At 37.7% G+C, this 19,891-nt stretch overlaps 2 protein-coding genes across 2 annotated transcripts in view; both read right to left on the bottom strand.

Annotated features, from left to right (window-relative positions):
* rims1b (regulating synaptic membrane exocytosis 1b) overlaps nt 1-6,824 on the bottom strand; it is a 64,276-nt gene extending 57,452 nt beyond the window's left edge. Inside the window, exon 1 of the mRNA XM_055041687.1 lies at nt 5,606-6,824. Within this exon, the coding sequence (XP_054897662.1) occupies nt 5,606-5,772 (167 nt within the window). The 5' untranslated portion in view covers nt 5,773-6,824. The remainder of the gene's footprint in view (nt 1-5,605) is intronic.
* Nucleotides 6,825-10,189: 3,365 nt separating this feature from the next.
* Nucleotides 10,190-16,862, bottom strand: krt97 (keratin 97). The gene is made up of 8 exons (XM_055041688.1): nt 16,399-16,862; nt 15,047-15,129; nt 14,694-14,850; nt 12,390-12,554; nt 12,158-12,283; nt 11,776-11,996; nt 11,492-11,553; nt 10,190-10,894 (listed from the first exon to the last, which is right to left on the bottom strand). The coding sequence occupies exons 1-8, from the start codon at nt 16,780-16,782 to the stop codon at nt 10,788-10,790; spliced, it is 1,305 nt and encodes a 434-aa protein (XP_054897663.1). The 5' UTR covers nt 16,783-16,862; the 3' UTR covers nt 10,190-10,787.
* Nucleotides 16,863-19,891: the final 3,029 nt, after the last annotated feature.

The following is a 19,891-nucleotide window of genomic DNA, read 5'->3' as shown; positions in this document are numbered from 1 at the left end:
ACTTTATTTTGCTCATGTTTTCAACACAAAGAAACTTTGAGACATAAGGGATCAAAGAAGTCATAAAATCAAGGCTAAGAACTGACAGGCTTCTATAGAGAGAGGGTTATCTAAGAAAAGAGAGCCAAAAATGACTTAACCCCGATGAAAAACAGCATCTCCACCACATCTTACCATGATGCATTCAAAGAGACATGCACTTAGTTTTCTGCAACCCATGTCCCTTGATCTTTTTTATTTCTATTAAATTACAACTATGAACTTATAAATGTATTTATTTATCTATCTATTTATTTAGTTGTTTAGTTAAAAGATCACTTTTGTCCAACAAAAAAAAAAAGTCAGAAAAGCATAGTATGATGACGATCTGTATTGAGGATTAAAAGTCAACCGGTCATTAATGTTGATGTTACAGCCATCTACTGGCCTGACATTGAATTTGTTTCAATGGAGCAAAAACCCAAATAGGCTTGTGACAGTTAGACTACTGTGGCCTTCTAACAATGTTTAAAATGTAGTTAATGTAGTGTTAGAACATGAGCTTTACAACAAAACACAAGCACTTTATAAAGTATGAGGCAGGTTTGAAATGCTCATCGAAAGCCACAGGTTCAACATTCTCACTACAAGTTTTCTGAACTAGAAGTCTAAATAGTGATAATGCTAACTTCAAGGAAAAACAGAACTCACAGGTAGATATGTAACCTTTTGTAAAACAGTATCTATGTTAGACAGCTCACATGAACGAGACCTTTACTGACCTCTCCATGCACCCCTTAAGGCAGAGGCATCAGGAAGCAAACAGAGATAGCCATCTCTGTTGGAATAGGATTTCTTCCATGAGCTTTCTTTCATTCTTATAGTCTTCCATTTTTTTTCTCCCTGACATACAACCACTCTAATGCTAAAAACCTCTAAATCCTCCCTCCGTCTCCCTCCATCTGCGTCGCATGTTTTGATGTCTTTTTCTCACCATCTGCTGTCGAGGAGTCTGAATCGTCTAAACAGCGTGCTCCTTTCAGTGAATTAAACTAGCATTTTTTCCAATAATTTTTACATTTATGAACACTGAGAACTACAAAAAGAGCACTAGTTTTCATTTGCTGTATGAGCCTCCTTATTTCACCTATGACCTCTTGAACACTTAAGCAGGATCAGAAAACATTAAACTGTCTCCTGATTTATGTTCCTCCACCAAACCACTTTTAGAGCTAAGATTGAATGTGTGGTGATATTAAACTAATGGCCAAACCATGTACATAAAAACAAAAACAGATCAGGACAATGCTAATAAGTTAATAGAATATAAACAGGACTGCTTCAGGCAACAGAAGAAATTATGTTTATATCAGAAAGTACGTTGACTAACGAACGCTCTCTAAATGTTTTGAATATAAATATTGTCAACTATCAGCTGCACTCACGGCACCAACTTTGAATTGCTTTATTGTCAAGTTATTTTAAAGTTTAAGGCTTAATTCTTTACTCCATCCTTAAATAAGAATCAACTAAAACTCCTGAAAGCCAGTATGTCGTCTTAAAGATGGCCTTGTTTTTTTGTTTTTTTAAAAAGAGAGTTCAATGCATTATTGGACACTAACATCATCAAAAAGCAACACTACCAAAAATGAACCAAGAGTTCAAACTATGCTTGTGTAAAATATTTTTAAAGCAGGATTACCATAAAGAGAAAAATGGGTGGTACTCTTATAATGAGTCATACCTTAAGAGCCTCATTTTGCATAAAAGACAGCAGAGAAATGTTTGCTGCCATCTAAACAAAATGAAATGCTGAAAAGTGAAAGACGAAAAGACGTCTGCATGAAGACTTCCAGCTATGTCGAAATGTGGTTGAAAGAAGTATTGAATTGATCAAAAAGGTTGAAAAAAAATTAATAATTCAGCTAAGTTTAGGACAGGTCAGCAAGTGTATAAGTGAAAATATAGGAAATTTGAACCTATTTTTTTTCTCCTACATAAAATCAAATACTAACACAAACAACCCTTGCTTGAAATGTTTTGGAGAATTGTATTAGTTTTTTTTCTGTTAGCCTAACGTGCAAATATGTTAGGCTCGCGATATATAGCCTAACATACGTTGCTATACGGTATGTATTGCATGTTGCTATACGTACATTGCAGCAATAGTATCTCTGACCACTGCTGAGAGACTGACAGCTCTCAGCAATGGTGCAGGTGTACTGTACGCTACACATATTCTAAGAATATTTTTTCTAGCATATAATTGAAATTTACTTGGTTTCAAAATATAACTTTTAAATTCTGGTATATCATGCAACTGAAAGTTGGTCAAAACTATTTGCTTCGAGGAAAATCTTTGCACTGAAGCTTAAAAGGCTAAAAGGCTAAGTACAAAAAAAGCATGAGCATCATTCAGCTCCTGGTTGCAGGCTCAACCAAAACATCGTGAAGCATTCAGTCTCCTGAGCATAAAAATATTTCATTATGATTAGATTTTGCTAACATGAATTGCATATCATGTAATTGTAAAACATGTAAATACAATTCTGCTGTTTGATCAAAACAGGTTTCTCTTGTAAATGAGATTTTGGATCTCAATGAGACATCTTTATAAATAAAGGTCCCTTAAAAATATAATAAAAACAATTTTCAGTGACTTGATGAGAAATATTTTATTTATTTATTTATTTATTTATTTATTTATTTATTTATTTATTTATTTATTTATTTCAGATCTAGAATGATTAGAGAACGCTCAGGCATTGCTTTCTCAATAGTTGTAGCAGGTGTTCCAGCTCAGGCTGTTTGCTTGAAGCTGGGACAGATAGAAGTCAGTATCAGTTTAACCTTATCAGTGCCAGGTGCTGCAGGCTCAGACGGCTCTGGACAGGGCTGGCAGGTGAAACTGTGTCTGAGTAGACGACACTGGATATTCCTTAATGCACATACACTGGAGCTCTAAGACATCTTTTAATCTCAAAGAAATTATCACACAAATAAAACACTCTTTGCTTAATAATGTTTAATGACTGCACAGATGTTTTTATAGGCTTTAACTTTTATATAGGAGTTCCTATCATATTTTGTTGTTTTGTATTTGTTTTCATTATTAAGTATACTTTAATGCACATGAGCTACCAATCACAATGTTGTCACATAGTAATAAACTGTTGCCTGGATAAACTGAATAAGTTGTTTCCCTCCCCATCGGTCAGTAAAATCATAACTTGTAAGCTGCTCTTTTATTCTACTTGGGTTATCTTTTCAGATTTTATTTGACGATCTGAACCATTTCAGTGTGGCAGAAAATTTGTAAAGAAACAAGCAGTTTGTCAAAGGGCTGTACTCACACTTGGCCGATCCTGAACTGACAAACTCCTATGAATAAATAAGTAATGCAGAGTCAGATATACTTTGGAAAAGTACTCATAATTTTTGAAGTTTTCTTGTACTTTGCCGTTCTAAAATCACAAATATTGTATGTTATACATGTTTTCTATCATAGATCAGTACAGTTCATGATTGTACTGTACTGGAAATAATATGATGGTTTTAAATATTTTTTAATTAAAATTCGGGGTGTGCTTTTGTAATTGTGTATGTGCCTCCCTCCTTAATCTAATGCCACTAAATAAAATCCAGTGCAACAACTTGAATTCAGAAGTGAAGTAATTAGTAGACACCGTCCACTTGAGTCATTAAAATTGAACCTATTATTGACCTACATTCAAAATTATACATGTGACTGAAAACTAATGCTGAATATCTTTCTGAACATGCCATTTCAACATGGTGTTGTGATAATTTTATTAAATAGAAACAGGAAAGGTGGCCAAAGCTGATGGGAAGATGCATGTACACGAGTTAAATAAAAAGCTGACGTAAAAGAAAACCTGTTAGAGGTGGCAATGGATTGGAAGTCCACCTTCCAGCAGGACAACTCCCCTAAGCACATACAGAGTGACAATAGGACCGAAAATTGATGTTCTAGACCCCCGCTATCCACTCTGACAGAGCTTGAGCTATTGTGGGCAACAACAATTTTCTGCCTCTTCATGGGCAAAGCAGGTACAGGCATGCAATCAAAAACTTGCAGCTGCAGCAAAACGCTCGCGTTTCGAATCTCTTCGTCAGGCCTGCGGCGTGTCTCTTCCCTCTTCCCCACCGCGGTGCTTGGCAATGCCTTAGAGATGGGCAACACATATCCAAAACTCCAGATTTTGATTTGAAAAGAAAAATACTGAAAAATTATCTTTGCGTTGCTTTATGGAGTAAAACACTATTAAAATCCATACAAACCTATGGTGATTGAGAGAAACCTGAAAAAATTGCACAATACTTTATGAGGCCCTGAACTGTTACAGTCAATCAAGAGGAGGAGCAATGAGATTCATTTAACATCAGCATCTGAATAAACTGTGCACTGTAATAAACACCGGAGACTGCCTCGCAATTATTGGCAAATTTCTGTAAAAATCCCATCTGTCCCCTGTTCATGGTGCCCTGGCTCCATTAATGATTAGCCAGATGATGAAGCCATTATGAACCTGCGCCTGAGATCATGGAACATTAAATACATCCCTTCTTCTCAAGGGGCCCTCACAGAGCACCCCTTTAGGCTGCAGTCAGGAAATGAAGCCAGCCATTAGAACCGGAGCAAAAACCCGAGGATGCCGCATGCCTGAAAAACAGTTCTGGCAATAGACCCTCTCTCTTGGGGTGGGTTGGAGGTGTATGAGCTGGGTTTGGAGTGCAAGCTCTGCTGCTTAGGACTGCCTGGGTTGATGCAAACACATTCTCCACTGATAGCACATCCAGTCCTATCAATGGGGTTCGACTGTACAGGGGGGTTTTTGTTTTGTTTTGGGGGGGGTTTCCAGAGAGGCTCCTTCGACAGACTACAATCTGATCACTCCACGTAGCGTTTGCAAACATACTACAATCATTTTACACTATGTTCCAGTCGGTCCGGTTCAGGCCTGCTGGATTTGCCAACCACACCCCATCTTCATCTCTGGGAAGAGGAACGCACAAATGTTCTTACAGCGCACCGTGGTACTCATCGTAAAGTAGCTTTTTTTTTTTTTTTTTTTTTTTTTTTTTTTTGTCGCTAGTAGGTTGGCAGCATCACTTTTCCCCGCACACGCGCGCGCGCGCGCACGGACACACTCACGCGGTGTGTGAATGTGTGCGTGTGTGATGCTCCCAGCAGCCCACACCGATACGGCGCACGCCATTTGGCCGTGCGTAAAATGGGAAATCACCGCGGAGTTGAAGGTAGATGTGTAAGCCGAGGGTTGGGGTGCAGTCCTCCATTGATGAAAATGAATGGGTGACAGATGTACAAGGCTATGATTCATCCTTCCATCTCCTCCCCCCTCTGTCACACCCCATCCTCGGACCAGCACCTGTAACGGATACTGACCCTGTTTCAGGCCATCGTCACCCACCGTGACCGCTTATTGATTTGATTTAGGGAAGAAAATCTTATGATAGTTTCGCGTCTCACGTCTTCATTAAGGCTGTAGAGGCGCAAAAATGATGGACGGTGGTTGTATGAGATTACCTCTAACCTCTATTTCTTACGCTATGCCTTATGACTTGAGAAGCAGTTTGGCCTTACTTCAGCATTTCTTGTTCTTTCTCTTCCTCTTTCTTCTGCCGAGCCATCACGTCCATGATGATCTTGCGCTCCTCCTCGGTGAGGTGGCTAAGGTCCGGCAGATCCGGCATGGACGGCGGCACGGTGGGTGGGCGAGGGCCGCCGTGGGGCCCCACCGAGGCGGACATCTTTTCGACCACCACCACCCCACCTCCACCACCTCCTCCTGGTTCTCGTCGGCGTGTCGTTTCGGCTAACAGGTTCCCGAGGCGCCCCTCACGACGTGTTCCCCGGGCGAAGCAGCAGCGGCAGCCGCGGCTTAGGCGAGCAGCCGCTCATGGTTGCAGGCACCTCGAGTTGTGCTTTTGTGTTGCGCCCCCTCTGGGTGTTTCCCCAACCTCCCTGTCTTTATTCCTTCACGGCGAGCCCATCTCCGTATTTCTTTCTTTCTTCTTCTTCTTTTTTGTTTAGTCTCTCCTCACGCTCGCGTTTCGAATCTCTTCGTCAGGCCTGCGGCGTGTCTCTTCCCTCTTCCCCACCCCGGACTGGTGCTTGGACGTTAGGGCGGTAAAGGCGGAGTCCTCGGTGCCTCTCCGCTGCCTCCCTTGGAATGGAGCCCTCCTTCCTCCCTCTCAGGTGTTTTTTTTTTTTTTCGGAGGACCATCTAATCATGTGAGAACTGGCTCGTTGTCGTCATGATCTGAAAAGCTTGTCCACGCCACATCCCGGCATTTTCATTTAAAAAGCAGTCCCACTCCACATGAATACGCAGATCATGTATAAATCTAACATTTCTTTCCTCCTCTCGCGATACTTTGAACCGCTTTATTGGCTCAATTTAGAAAGAATACAGCCCGTTCAAAATATGGAGTGCAGAAGAGTTTCAGCACCATGGACAGCAGCTCAACTGACGTTCACTTCTCTGCAAAGTTTTAGTTAATTATCTAAAATGTCGTGCTTTTGTGTAAGCTTTTTGCTGTTGAATTTGAACGGTGCCAGTCATAAATATGTTATTTTTTTTAAAAGATATGACCCTGTGTGTTCAGTTAGAGAGCAAAAATAAATGTTCTGTTTTCTTAATTATGTTTTTTTTTTAATTAAATCTGTGAGACTATTAATGATCTGCTGTCTTTACACTAGAATTAAATCGCACAGAAGGGTCCTATAGTTTTTAATTAGGAAGCTTCTGGTGGCACTGCACTGAATATTATTTTTGGGCTATTTAAGTGAAAGAGAACTAAATGCAAATATAAACCTGGGAAATTCAAAATTTTTATGGTTTTATTTGTGAAACGTTTTTCTGACCAATATGGCTGTGCGATGCTGACATGATGGTGGCAACATTGTGCTTTTTTTTTTTCAAGCTGGATTGAGTTAAAAAGTGTAATGCAAGACAATCATCCGATGGTGAATCAAAAAGGCCTGGAACTGTATGTTTAACATACAGCTTAAACATAGCTGTATGTTGAAGATCATGAACATACAGCTAAAGCTACAATTGACAGGTTCCTATCAAAGCATGTTAATGTGTCAGAACGGCCCAGTCAAAGTCTACATTTAAGCCTAATGGAGAATATGAGGCCAACGTCGACGATTGGTTTGTGTATTTATTCAGTAATAATGACTTATGTAACTTTTTGGCAAAAACTTAGTTTTAAGATTAGTTTTATTTCACTGTACTTTGTTTACTTTACACCAGTAACATTGTTATGAAGTCTTGCTATTCTCACTTAAACAAATAAAAATAAATCTTAATACTCTGTTAGCTCTGTATTTGAGTAATGAGGAGGAATACAAATAAATCTTTTTACGTACTAACACTGATTTACCTTTTCACAATTAAATATTAGTTGAGCTATAAGATAAAATCCCAGTATAATATGTGAGAAAAAAAAAGAATATTTCACAAACCCAAAACTTTTTAAGACATCCTTTATTTTGCATCATCAAATGGCTTGGATCAAAAAAGGCTATTGTCTTATCTGCTTTATTCTATTCTATTCTATTCTATTCTATTCTATTCTATTCTATTCTATTCTATTCTATTCTATTCTATTCTATTCTATTCTATTCTATTCTATTCTGTTCCATGGTGGGCTACATGTATTTTTCTATAGTTCTATCTAAAGGTTTTGTAGTCCAACACGCGTGTTAAATTAGAACTTCAACTCACACGATTTAGTTTCAAATTCCTCCTGTCCTGTCTTAAATGTATCCGCCTCTTTCCACGCTGCTTTACATTCAGAACCAGACTCCCGGGCTTCACCGATCTGGACCTGGCACCGGTTTTTCCCGGATGACGTAATGCCGCGAGAGTGGCTGCGACCGTCCAGCAGATGGCATCAATCCTGACTGCTGCTGCTGCTGCCTCCGTCAGCCCACGTCACCGAGGAGGTGACTGTACAGCGGTGGCGTCAGCTTCCCGTGGTGCAGGATTTTGTCATCATTTAGGTCGTGACTGGGGAACAAAAAGCTCCAAATGACAGATTCGTGCTACGGAGGCGTGCTTCGCGGAGACGTGCCGAGAGGGCTATGGCAACCCGTTTAACACCAAAGTAGTGAGGCAGGATCTTCTTTACGGAGAGATAAATCGGTTTTCGGCCACTCAGCATGTCACTTGTCGACTCTAAAACCATTTATTTCCGATTATACTTGCGTAAACAAGTTGAGAGTTGGTTGTAAGATTACTAACCGACAAAAAAAGTAGTTATAACGATCTACAGAGGTACTTTTAATATATGGGGCCTACATTCAACGTAAAACATGTGAAATAAAATTAGGGCTTTATATGTAGATAAGTCGTAGTTTTCCTTGCAATCCTCCCGATTGCAAGGAAATGTTTTATCTGCTCTATTCTATTGTATTCTATAATATATTGTAGATATTTTCTACAATATCTGTAGAAAATTGTATTTGTGGACGCAATATAAAAAAACAATAAAAATGGACAAATTTATGCTATTGATATCTAAGATATTTCATTTTCAGATTTTATTTTTTGCAAAGAAATAGTGTGTGTTTTGTTTTTACTCTTCTCCAAATGTATTCTAACACAGATATTTTATCTCCTCTCCTCTCCCTTTCTTTTTTCTTTCTATCGCTGTCTTTCTCTCTCTTTAAGAATAATAATCTTTAAGACCTACTGCCAATAAAAGACACCAACTAAATTATAAGCAAATTACATTTAAATCCATCTAAATATAATCAATATAAAGTACACTGATCTAAACATTAAGTTATTGAGAAAATTGTTGATGGAAATAAAAAAACCTTCAAACCTTCAAAGGGAAGAACATACGTGTGAAGGAAATTGAATATCATGTAACATACGCATTTCTAATTTTCAAAAGTAAAACATATTTGCTTTGCCAATAGGATGCACTCACGGTCTAGTACAATGACAAGAAAGCTTTGATTGAAAAAAAAAAATTGATCAAACTATTACAAAATTTGCTTCAGCGACATGCTTTTTTAATTAATTATGTGACAAATTTAAAGTGTTTCCTTTTAGAAATGTATGCAGAATAGAAAAAGAGTATAAAGACAAAATGAAAATGACCGTGAATATACTGACATCTAGTGGACATTTTAAAACAGTGCATATTGTGGAAAGTTGATTAAAGATGGAGCAAATCTCTTTATAAAAATCATAAACTCTTGAAGTAAAATAAGAGTAAATAAGCCTTTCATATCTCATATGAAAGGCATTTTCAGACTTTTTTGATAAATGTTTGCTAAATTTAACTACCAGATCAGAGGTTTAAAACAAAAAATTGGCCAAAATTGGGAACCGAGTAAAATGAGTAGTACTTGACTGTAGGTCACCTCTCTGTTTATCATATATTATCTACATTACCTACTTTTTTTCTTTAAAGAATAAAATATAATTCAGTTAAATGACATTCAACTGAAGTGTGCCACTTGGGCAGGAAAAATACCTTTTTAGTAGAATATTGACATAAAAATTCTCAGATGAGAATGTCTGATAGACAGGGCAAAATGTACTGACTTAAATACACAAAAGCCCAAAAGGAGTAGAAAAGGATTTGAGTTTGTATCATTAAGAGACTTGTTGACTACTGCCAGATTTTCCCCTGGTTTAACTTTATTCTGCCTTAGGTTTTGATAAATCTTGTCATTTTTTTCTTTAGTCAGTGAGAGCTAGAGTTCTTGTCTTGTGACATTTCAGTAGTGGTTTCAGTGCTGTGTAATAATTCCTACATATCCTCATTCACCATTATTTCTACCTTCTCATTTTCTGTGTCTACATAGTTCACCTACATTTCAATCATCACTCCTGAATACACCCATTGGCTTTTACTTTATTACACCTGATACTTTTGTGGTCACAGTTTAATAGTTTTCATTTGTCCACCTGTTATTTGTTACTTGGTCTGTTTAATCTCCTGTCATTTAGTAGAAGATATTGATTGTTATTTTGGCTCAGTGATCAAGACAGCTAAACTCTCTCTAAAAAGCTTGAAAGTGACTTTCCTTCAACCTGTATCTAATTTTTATGTAAACAAAATTGCTTCATTTATTGCTAATCCACCTCTATTCATCTGACCTGGTGTGTTTGCAATAGAAAAAATATTGAGAACACAATGACGTTTTCTGCCAATCTTTATTATTGTCATTAGAAATGGAAATTAAACAAGATAAAGACACGCACACCTTTTTAGAAAAATAAAACAGATACAACTCTGAGAGGTGGTAAGAGTTGATCAGAAACACTTGAACCCCAGCAGAAATCTGGACAGTGGTTCCCTTTAAAAAAGTGATACCAGTCGCTTTAGCAATATGGTACTTGAGAGTGTACAATACGCTATATGCAGCACCTTTAACATTTCTAAATATTAGGAACAAGAAATAAGTTTTTTTATTACCTTTCACACTCAAAGTGACAGCCTCTTATTAACCAACAACAACAACATAGAAGTGGATCTAATATTCATTTTCCTAGATCTAACCAAAACTGGATTTGCTGTATTGCACTTGTTTGTTTTTAAACATTATAAAATTGACTTCATGCTATACCTAGAATAGGATTTGTTTTTCTGATGTAGCTTCTAGTTTTACTGCTTGTAAAAAAATCGAAACATGTAAGCTACGCAAAGATCTGGAAGGTAAATATATGTACTTTCAGTGTTTTTCAGAGACCTAAATACAAAATACACTGGTTCTTGATTGTTTTTTGGCTCAGTTATTGGCTGATGACTGCGGTGTCTACGTCTTCTGTACGTGACACCACTTTTCCGTCCACAAGCTCTTCAATCACCACTTTCGTCCTCTTGGTAATGACTGGTTTATCTGTGGAAGACATTCATAATGAAAAACTATTACTTTTCCGTTGCGTGAATGATAACATATATCACTTGCAATATCTGTCATACAGCTACGAAATTACTAAACTGCAACATAGGTAAATGCGTTTCCTCGCTACTGGACAATGAATCTGAATAACCAAGATGTGTTGCATTTATGCAAAGATGTGTGAAGCTCCTGATTAAAACAATGTGAAACATTTCATTTGCTGGAAAATTAAATTCTTTTGCAGTTAATTATTGCAATATCTTAAGAATTCAGACAGCAAAACAATGTTGGAGAGATCATCACAAAGCGCTAATCTCCATCTCACCTCACTTTAGTCCCAATACAAGTTATGCAGCTTAAAACATTATGTCAGATTAAGTATCAGTGTAACCAAATATGGTGAAAATATATGTAAAAAAAAAATAATCCGATTTTGGGAGATGGAAAAAATAAGTAAATAAAAAATACACTCAATCCAATTTGCTATTTGTCAAATAGTAAATATTTAGGAGTCCTATACATACATACATACATCACTGGAAAAGCTAAGCTTGACATTGCAGGTGATGTAAATATACATTGCAGTAAACTTACGTTCTTCTATTACTTCTTTTTTAACTTCTTTCACTTCTTTCACTTCCACAACTATATTTTTCCTGGAAGAAAGACAACAGTTAGTTTTTTTGTTTATACAGTCTGAAACAAACATCATGTCAATATATGGTAAAGAACAGTGAGTGCTCAGTTATTTTCACTCAGGAGTCATGTTAATCAAATATAATCCTTTACACCACTATGTGAGCATGCAGCTTAAACCTGTGTCTTATGCTACAGACCGTTTCAAAAATTTCAACTCCCTTTGATATATTTTTCCTTACTTCACATCCTCCCCATCCAGCAGTCTGCGGTACTCTGCTATCTCCAGCTCCAGTCTGGTTTTAATGTCCAGCAGGAGCCGGTATTCTGAGGCCTGTCGCTCAATGTCCGTCTTCATATTGCTGATCTCAGCCTGCAGGTGGTCCACCATTTCTTGAAGGCTGCGCAGCTTAAAGCTGTAGCGGGACTCTGTTTCAGTCAGCTCACCCTCCAAGCTACATTTCTGCTCAGAAAAAGAAGCTAGTTATTTTAGTGCTTACTGAGGGCTAACTGCTTGTTTTCGGACATTGCTTATAATGCCTTTATTATTACAAATGGCGACAGACATGTTAAATGACTTATGATTGGATTGTTCATGTTACTTCTCCTAGTGTTGTGGATTACCAGGGAAAGCTCAGACTGTAGCTCTATCTGCAGAGCCTGAAGCCTCCTCTTCAGGTCATTGATCTCACTTCGGGAGACCTCTATAGTCTCTGTGCTGGTTGCCATCTTCTTGCTCAGTTCGTCAAACTGAAAGATATCAAGATTGACATAAAATAACTCTAAATACTCACCAAACCTTCTCTTAACATGAAATGAATACAAAGCTAGTCGTGCTGTGTCCGATTTTCCTCACCTTTTCCTTGTACCAGACTTCCATCTCACGGCGGTTCTTCTCCACAACATTCTCATACTGAGATCGCATCTCTTCCATGACCCTGGACAGGTCCTCCTGGGGTTTGGCATCAACCTCAACGTTCACAGAGCTGGACTGCATGCTACAGCGCAGGCCTTCCATTTCCTAAAAAAAAGACAACACAATTAAAGACAAAGAACAGCATCCCATAGAGAAGCGAGTTCTGGGGAGGTCCTAATGTAGTAGATTAAAAAAAATTAAAATAATTTCTAAACATTGTGAATGATGAGGTGACATTCACTGGATCTTCTTTGTTTCTTCAATGATGACTGGTGTTTAAAAAGGACTTGTTAGCATGAGTAATGTGAGGCTTGCTGTTATTGGACGATCTTGCTTGGGTCGCCTCAGGGTTGGCGGATTTTCAAAGGTGCTTCAATTTTGGCTCAGCAGTCAGTCTCGACAAGTTTTGTTTGTAAAAGAAAATAACTACATTTGCTTGGAGATCTATAATTGTTTCATGGGAAATTGTTTGAGTCAATATTTTTCTTTCTTTTTTGCCTAAAACCTCTATGACAATCAACTGATGTGTGCCTTAATACTCTGTTTCTAATTTCAGTGTTTTAAGTTGAATTTTCTTCTTGTACATTTGCCTGAATGCATTGCTGGTAGCCTGGGGGGCATATTTGTATTTATGAGAAATGGGTCAGTTAAAAGTAGCAAGTGATACAGTTTTTTTCAAAGTAATGCTCTCAAAAATCATTACAGTCCTATTGTTTAAATCTTTCCACTGTAGTATGAGAAATAATCTCATAGTTCTGGATTATCTGATGTATGTGCCAGATGCATTTTAATATCTTAATTTCCCATACATATTGAATCATATTGATATAATAGTCATCAATTATCACTTATTTATTGTATTTCCCAAACAAAACAAGCAGGAATCTGTCTAAAAAATGACGGATGCTCTGTCCTATAACATATCTGGACACCTTATGTATCATAACTAATATTTAATACTGTGAGCTGGAATTATGATAAAACACTGTACAACAAATTCACCTCAGACTACTGTAAGTCTCAAATCTGAGTTGGTGTTTGTAACTCACAAAGGCTAGTTTAAATATATTTCACACATAACATACATTTTATATGAAAACAGAGCAGTCTGAGTTATGCCTAATTTATGTCTAATTTCATGCCTATTCAGATTAACAATCTATAGCTGACATAACATTTTATCAACAGCAAAAATATGTGTTTTATTATATCATTGAAAATATTATTTCAGGTATTAGATGTTATTGTTTTGTTGCATGACTTAGTAGATTCCAAAACATTTTCTTATGTTTTCAGTCAACAAGGACTTTGCATGAACCCATTTTAGGCAAGTATAGGATCCCATATACCAGGTTTCTGATGAAAACAATTTTGATGAATAGGCAGAGGTCTCATAAACCTCTACTCCATGGGACTATTGGATTAAAATAGATAAAGCCAGGTAAAGTGTCTCTATGAATTGTATGTTCTATAAACCATAAAGTAACACAATATTTCCTTCTGCACCTCCTGTTGCTCTGCACTGATAGTCAGCTGGCTGAAAGACTCTCATGGTCATCTTTCCCACTTACAATAAAGACATAATATTTTATCATGAAACATTAAACATTAGTGGGGTGGAAACAAAAGAAACATCACTAATGACTCTTATTAAAATAATAATGTCTTTAAGGTTTGAGCAACCAACAGCTTGTCTGTAAAGCAACTGACTGCAGGATAGCAGAATAGATAGCCACTATTTAATCAACAAAAACCGGTTTGCTGTTCTGGTGTTACTCTAGAAGACAGGTGTCAAACTCCAGTCCTGGAGGGCCACTGCCCTGCAACTGTTAAACATGTCTCTGCTGCATCACACCTGAATATAATAATTAGGTCAATAGCCAGTCTCTGGAGAACTTATCTACACAAGAAGGAGGTAATTAAGCCATTTCACAATGTACACTTGAAACCTCCTTCTAAATTTAGTGGCTGTTTATTCTAAGATTTGGTCAAGGTCTACCTATCAAAATGGAAAAAAAAAAATATCAAAGCGCTGTATGTGGCTTTATTTTAGCAATAAAAGACATTCTTTATGTTTTTGAGGTTTAAATGAAAGATATTACATCAATTTAGTTTTATTTTGTTTAAATATCAACAATGCCATTGTGCTTAAGTCAAGAATGCTCTGTGAGAATTTCTTTGTTTCCCTCGCCTGTTAGCTAAGCTGAACCATTGATCATTACAGATCTGTTGCCAGTATCTCACCTCTTTATGGTTCTTCTTCATAAAGATTAGCTCTTCCTTCAAACCCTCCACCTGCATCTCCAAGTCAGCCCGAGTCATGGTCAATTCGTCCAAGACTCGGCGCAGCCCAGAGATGTCTGTTTCCACTGACGTGCGCATTGCCAACTCATTATCAAACCTGTGAAGAGAGGGGTTTACAGCTTAACAGCATCAATAAACAAACAAATATGTGCAACCAAACTGGTTCCACCTGTTTTCCTACTTTGCTGACTGCTACAAGTCTGCAAAAATGTCCGGTTGATTTGACTCAACCGTGTGAAAGCTCAATGTCGTTAGTAAATCTCTAAATCTCTAAATAAATTATTTTCACTTACTTCACTTTGAAGTCCTCTGCTGCCAGCTTGGTATTATCGATCTGCAGCATCAACTCGCAATTTGATAGCGTGGCAACTCTTATCTGGAAAAACCCCATCATGCAGACGTGTTAGCGATTGCTTCATCTGTTGATCAGACTGGTGGATAAGTTTACTTTGAATTTTCACTGGAGTGTATCCTAAATTGGGCTTGTGTTTATTCTCAAAAGAGTATGTGAGAAACAAATTCCTTCAAAGTTGCTTCAACATGTAAATAAATTCAAGTTGTTCTTGATTTTGCTGGGAGATGCTGTTGATAAACTTGTATGTGTCATCATGCAGGATGTTACCCAACCCGGGTGCATGAAACTTAAAGAAGAAAGATTCCCAAGAAAGCTAAATGTTAGTAGAAAAATCTAAAAACTAATATTTTAGAATAGCCTACCAGAGCATCACGAAAGGGGGTACAAAAGAGATTATGACCGCTCGAATAATAGGCATTGAGGCACCAATATTTTTAGGCTTCATTATTTATTTTATGGAGAAATATTCAAGAATTAAGAATAAATAATAAACACAAATAAAGTACAAATAAAGAATTGCTGGCTAAGTCACTCTGAGCTTTTAATTCACAGGGTTTTGTTTCAAAACAATAGCCCAACCTCGTACTTCACCTCTATCCTTGTACATAACAGCAAGCTTTAAGCCCATGCTCCACGCCTCCTTTAGTTATACTTTTGTTTTATAGCAATAAAACACAACCACTTCCTCATGCAGGGACATGCATGACATAATTACTATAACATCGGGATGAAGGAATTCAATGAAGTGTTTATGAAAACCACTTAAGATAAGTTTTTTGTAGTTTTTATGTGGATTAGGCCTAAAAACATAGACGATAATGGGTGCTTATGACTTTTTTGTAATCTGCATTTACAAAACAAAACAAAATGCGTGTGTAGACCCAAAACTGACTTTCTCCCAGGGAGAGGGGGAATATTTCAAATGTGGCCATGCCTAAATGTTTTTAAATATTTTTCTACGAACAGGAATTTTGGGCATCAATATTCCTCACTATTATTATTATTATTATTATTATTATTATTATTATTATTATTATTATTATTATTATTATTATTATTATTATTATTATTATTATTATTATTATTATTATTATTATTAATCATAGTAGTAGTATTCTTATGTGTAATAAAACTTCCAACATTCTGAAATACAAAATGTGATCAATCACAACGTCTTTCCTGTCACTACACAGCAGAGACAGAATGATGCTGTGGGAATGCTTTTATTCAGCAACATAGATGTTATGTGTCATGCTACCAGGAGTCAGGTTTATGAGTTTCAAAGTTTACCTTGTTGCGCAGGTCCTCGATGATTGCCTCGTACTTGCTGTAGTCCCTGGTGGTTGGGGTCTTTTTTTGGTACCATTCACGGATCTGAGTCTCCAGCTGAAGGTTGGCGGACTCCAGCGAGCGCACCTTCTCCAGGTAGGCGGCCAGTCGGTCGTTCAGGTTCTGCATCGTCGCCTTCTCGTTGGTGGTGACGCTGAAGTTGTCGCCGCTCACGAGCGCCTGCGTCAGGTCGAAGCCAGAGCCCAGACCTTTGGAAGCGTACGACACGCGGACGTTCCTGCCTCCGGCGCCGCCGTACACGCTGGTGCCGCGCGAGACTCTCTTGGAGGAGCTCATGGAGTAAAGTGACATGGAGGAGGACAATTGTGAGCGCGCGGAGGTCATGGCGGCTGCTGGTGGTGATGTTTCTACGGGTCTGTAGTGCGTCTCTGAGGCGGTGTGGAGGAACCGGTGCTGAGGCAGCGAGGACGATGGATTTTATAAGCCTCCTCGCGTGGGAGTGGCCGACAGGTAGGAGGAAAGATGCTACCATTCCAGGTGTGACCGCGTGGGCGCGGCGCGGCGTGGCATTCACGTTAATTCCCAGTCAGGTAACGGCTGTCATTCCACATTACAGTTCAGGAAACATTAAAAAAGGTGTGAGACATATCTACTTTATCTCCTTTTGAATGTCTCCTGTAATGACGTGCGATTAATACAAAATAAGGAATTCCTCAGTAGAATGAATTTTTCGGGCCATTTTACCGCAACGCCTAACTAAATTAATTTATTATCTCATTCCGCACTCTCGCGTATTAATAGATAAAATAAAGCCGAGGTAGGGTTTAAAAAAAAAGAAAGAAAAGTGCTGAGAAACTTCCCTTTTGCAGCTTCCATAGGAAGAGCAGCCACCAGTTTACTGGTTTGAGCCATACAGTTGTGGGTCAACACAATGTCAGTATGGAGAGACATCAACAATGACTAGAAGCAAAAGTTGGTGCTCATCAATTAATCAGTAGAACTTCAAGAGATCAGAAAATTCAGACCTCCCCAGTCTTTTGCTCATCCTCTCTTACATCAGTTTGGCACCATCATCTGACTGATTTAAGTATCTGCTTTGTACCACAGTAGAAATATATGTCATACTATTAAATATACCGTTGTTGTTGCCTGGACTGGCAACAACAATTCTTTTTAGAGTCGAATGTGAGACTATCTTTTGACAGCTGACGCTTGCCTAAATTGGGACATGTAAAAACACACTGAGTCCAACAGAATGGCAGAAAAAGAAAACTAAAGTTCACTAAAAATAAGCACACTGGCTTTCTCCAAGTCTTCCTTATTGTGGACCTTGAAAAGTCAGTTGTAAACAATGTATAAAGGATTGCTTTTTATTTTGAAGTTACCATGGAGTCCTGTTGAACCTCCCTACTGCCACACCAGGACTGATCTTTGTTAGTTGAGCACTTCCTGGGGCTAACAATGGAGCTGAATTTCCTGCATTTGTTCCTAATTTGTCTGCATGTTGGAGCACAAACCTTTCGTAGATGAATTTATAACTTTCCATTTTGGTGGATAACAACAGTTCTCTCTTTGCAAAACTTCAAAATCTTATTTGCAGGCACATTAACATTTGCAAAATGTATTTCTGCTCTTTTAAAACAACTGATGCCACACCGTAGTCTTTGTGTTTGTCTTTTTATTTTTCCAACTTGAGTAAAGGAGGTAGTCCTTTTCTCCATCTATACAGAAAGAGATTTAGTGTTCCTGTGTATGCCAGTTCACTCACCGGGGGCCACTGCAGACTGACATGAGGCGATTAATTATGACATGCAGCTGCTTTGTGTAAACAAGTGGCTAACTGAGCTGTTGACTGAATTGTAACAGCCATTCAGATCTGATACAATAAGAGTAGATATAATTAATCTCTCAATTCTGGCTGGCACTGCAGAAACACTTGTTCCACTAGTGCTTGAAGAATCTATGGATCAAAGAATTATTTATCTAAAAGGATCTGATGTAAATGTTAAAAAAAAAACATCTTACAGTGAAAAACTGTATAACTTTTACATTTAGTGGTGTTTTGCCTCAGGCTCCAGCTATTAATGAAGCTATTGTGGAGGAGTACTTCTGTTCTCAAGTATGCGTTCTTATCCCAATATTTAATGCTACAGTATGTAACTTTTATGAAAAATATGTTGCGTGTGTTTTTTTTTTTACATATTTGTTAAATCTACATCTATGATGAAACAGTATAAAATGAAACAAATAATCTGTGAGAATGCACAGCTCCTGGTCAGAAACAACCAATCAGAGTCAGGAGGAAGGTCTTAGCTCTGTCAATCAACCTTGGGTATGTGCTGCTCAATGTGCTAATGTGGCACAAACAGTTTATTAAGAAAAGCTCTGTTGTGGGGAAACTAGCAGAAGCAGCCAGAGAGCAAAGGGGAGGGGTTGAGCAGCACATTCATGAGAGTGATTAGCAGCACTAAGACTTTCCTTTTGGCTCTGATTGGTTGTTTTGGTCCGAACATTGTATTTCTACATATGGCAATAGGAGCACTAGGAGGAGGTGGAGGTGCTTGACCATCTCACAGACTGTCTGTCACATACTATACTGCAACAACATAGTGACAGTTTCAACAAATATTTAAATAATATGTTGTCACATTCCTAAAATAATGGAATAATGTGGTCATTTTTTGCCAAAAATAATAATTTTGCCTAAATCACCTGTAGGCAAAAAGAGGTGGTAGCTCTATTTGATGTCACATGAACTGAAAGTTTTACTCTAAATCTGTGCATAGAAACATAAGTTTTTGTTTCTTCCATATAATTTTCTATACATCTATAGACAAGACCAAAATTAGTAATTTTCAGCATTAGCTTTGAGCTAAATGAAAGGCAGTATCTTGTCTGATTTTATTTTCGGTTTGATCTCTGGTTGGAAAATGCAAAATCTTGTGGCTCTTCGAAATGTAACTAACATAATCATTATTTCTTTCAAAGTAATTATTTCTTTTGAATTAATTACTTCAATAACTGTTATTGAATTAACAACAGTAATTGTCATCTTTTCCAGATAACAATAGCTGTGCTTTGTACCACACCCTTCAAGAATTTTTAGCATTGTGAAATTAAAGTTTATTAAAACCAGACTGTCAAGACTGCAATTTCGCAATATGTTTTGGGTTGTTGTCCTGCTGGAAGAGGCACCATCAACCCACATATTTTCTTTTAGGACTCCGTTGTATTTAGAACCATCCATCTTCTCATCATCTCTGACCAGTTTGACTGATTTGAGGAATAAAAGCACAGCGTCATTCTGTCACTGCTTTTTGCAGTTCTTCTATTGGCGAACTGCAAAGAGAGTTTCAGTGACTTTCTTTTTGCCACTCTTCCATAAGAGCCATATTTGTAGAGCTCATTATTTTGTATGTCAGAAGATCCTACATGAGCTTTGAATCTGTACAACTTTACTAAATTTATCAAATTTACCTTTGACTGCCTTTTG

This window comes from Poeciliopsis prolifica, unplaced genomic scaffold (genome assembly GCF_027474105.1).
Source record: "Poeciliopsis prolifica strain line A6 unplaced genomic scaffold, Auburn_PproV2 SCAFFOLD016, whole genome shotgun sequence".
Taxonomy (NCBI): domain Eukaryota; kingdom Metazoa; phylum Chordata; class Actinopteri; order Cyprinodontiformes; family Poeciliidae; genus Poeciliopsis; species Poeciliopsis prolifica.
The sequence above is the reverse complement of the archived record's forward strand: the minus strand, read 5'-3'. Positions and strand labels throughout refer to the sequence as shown.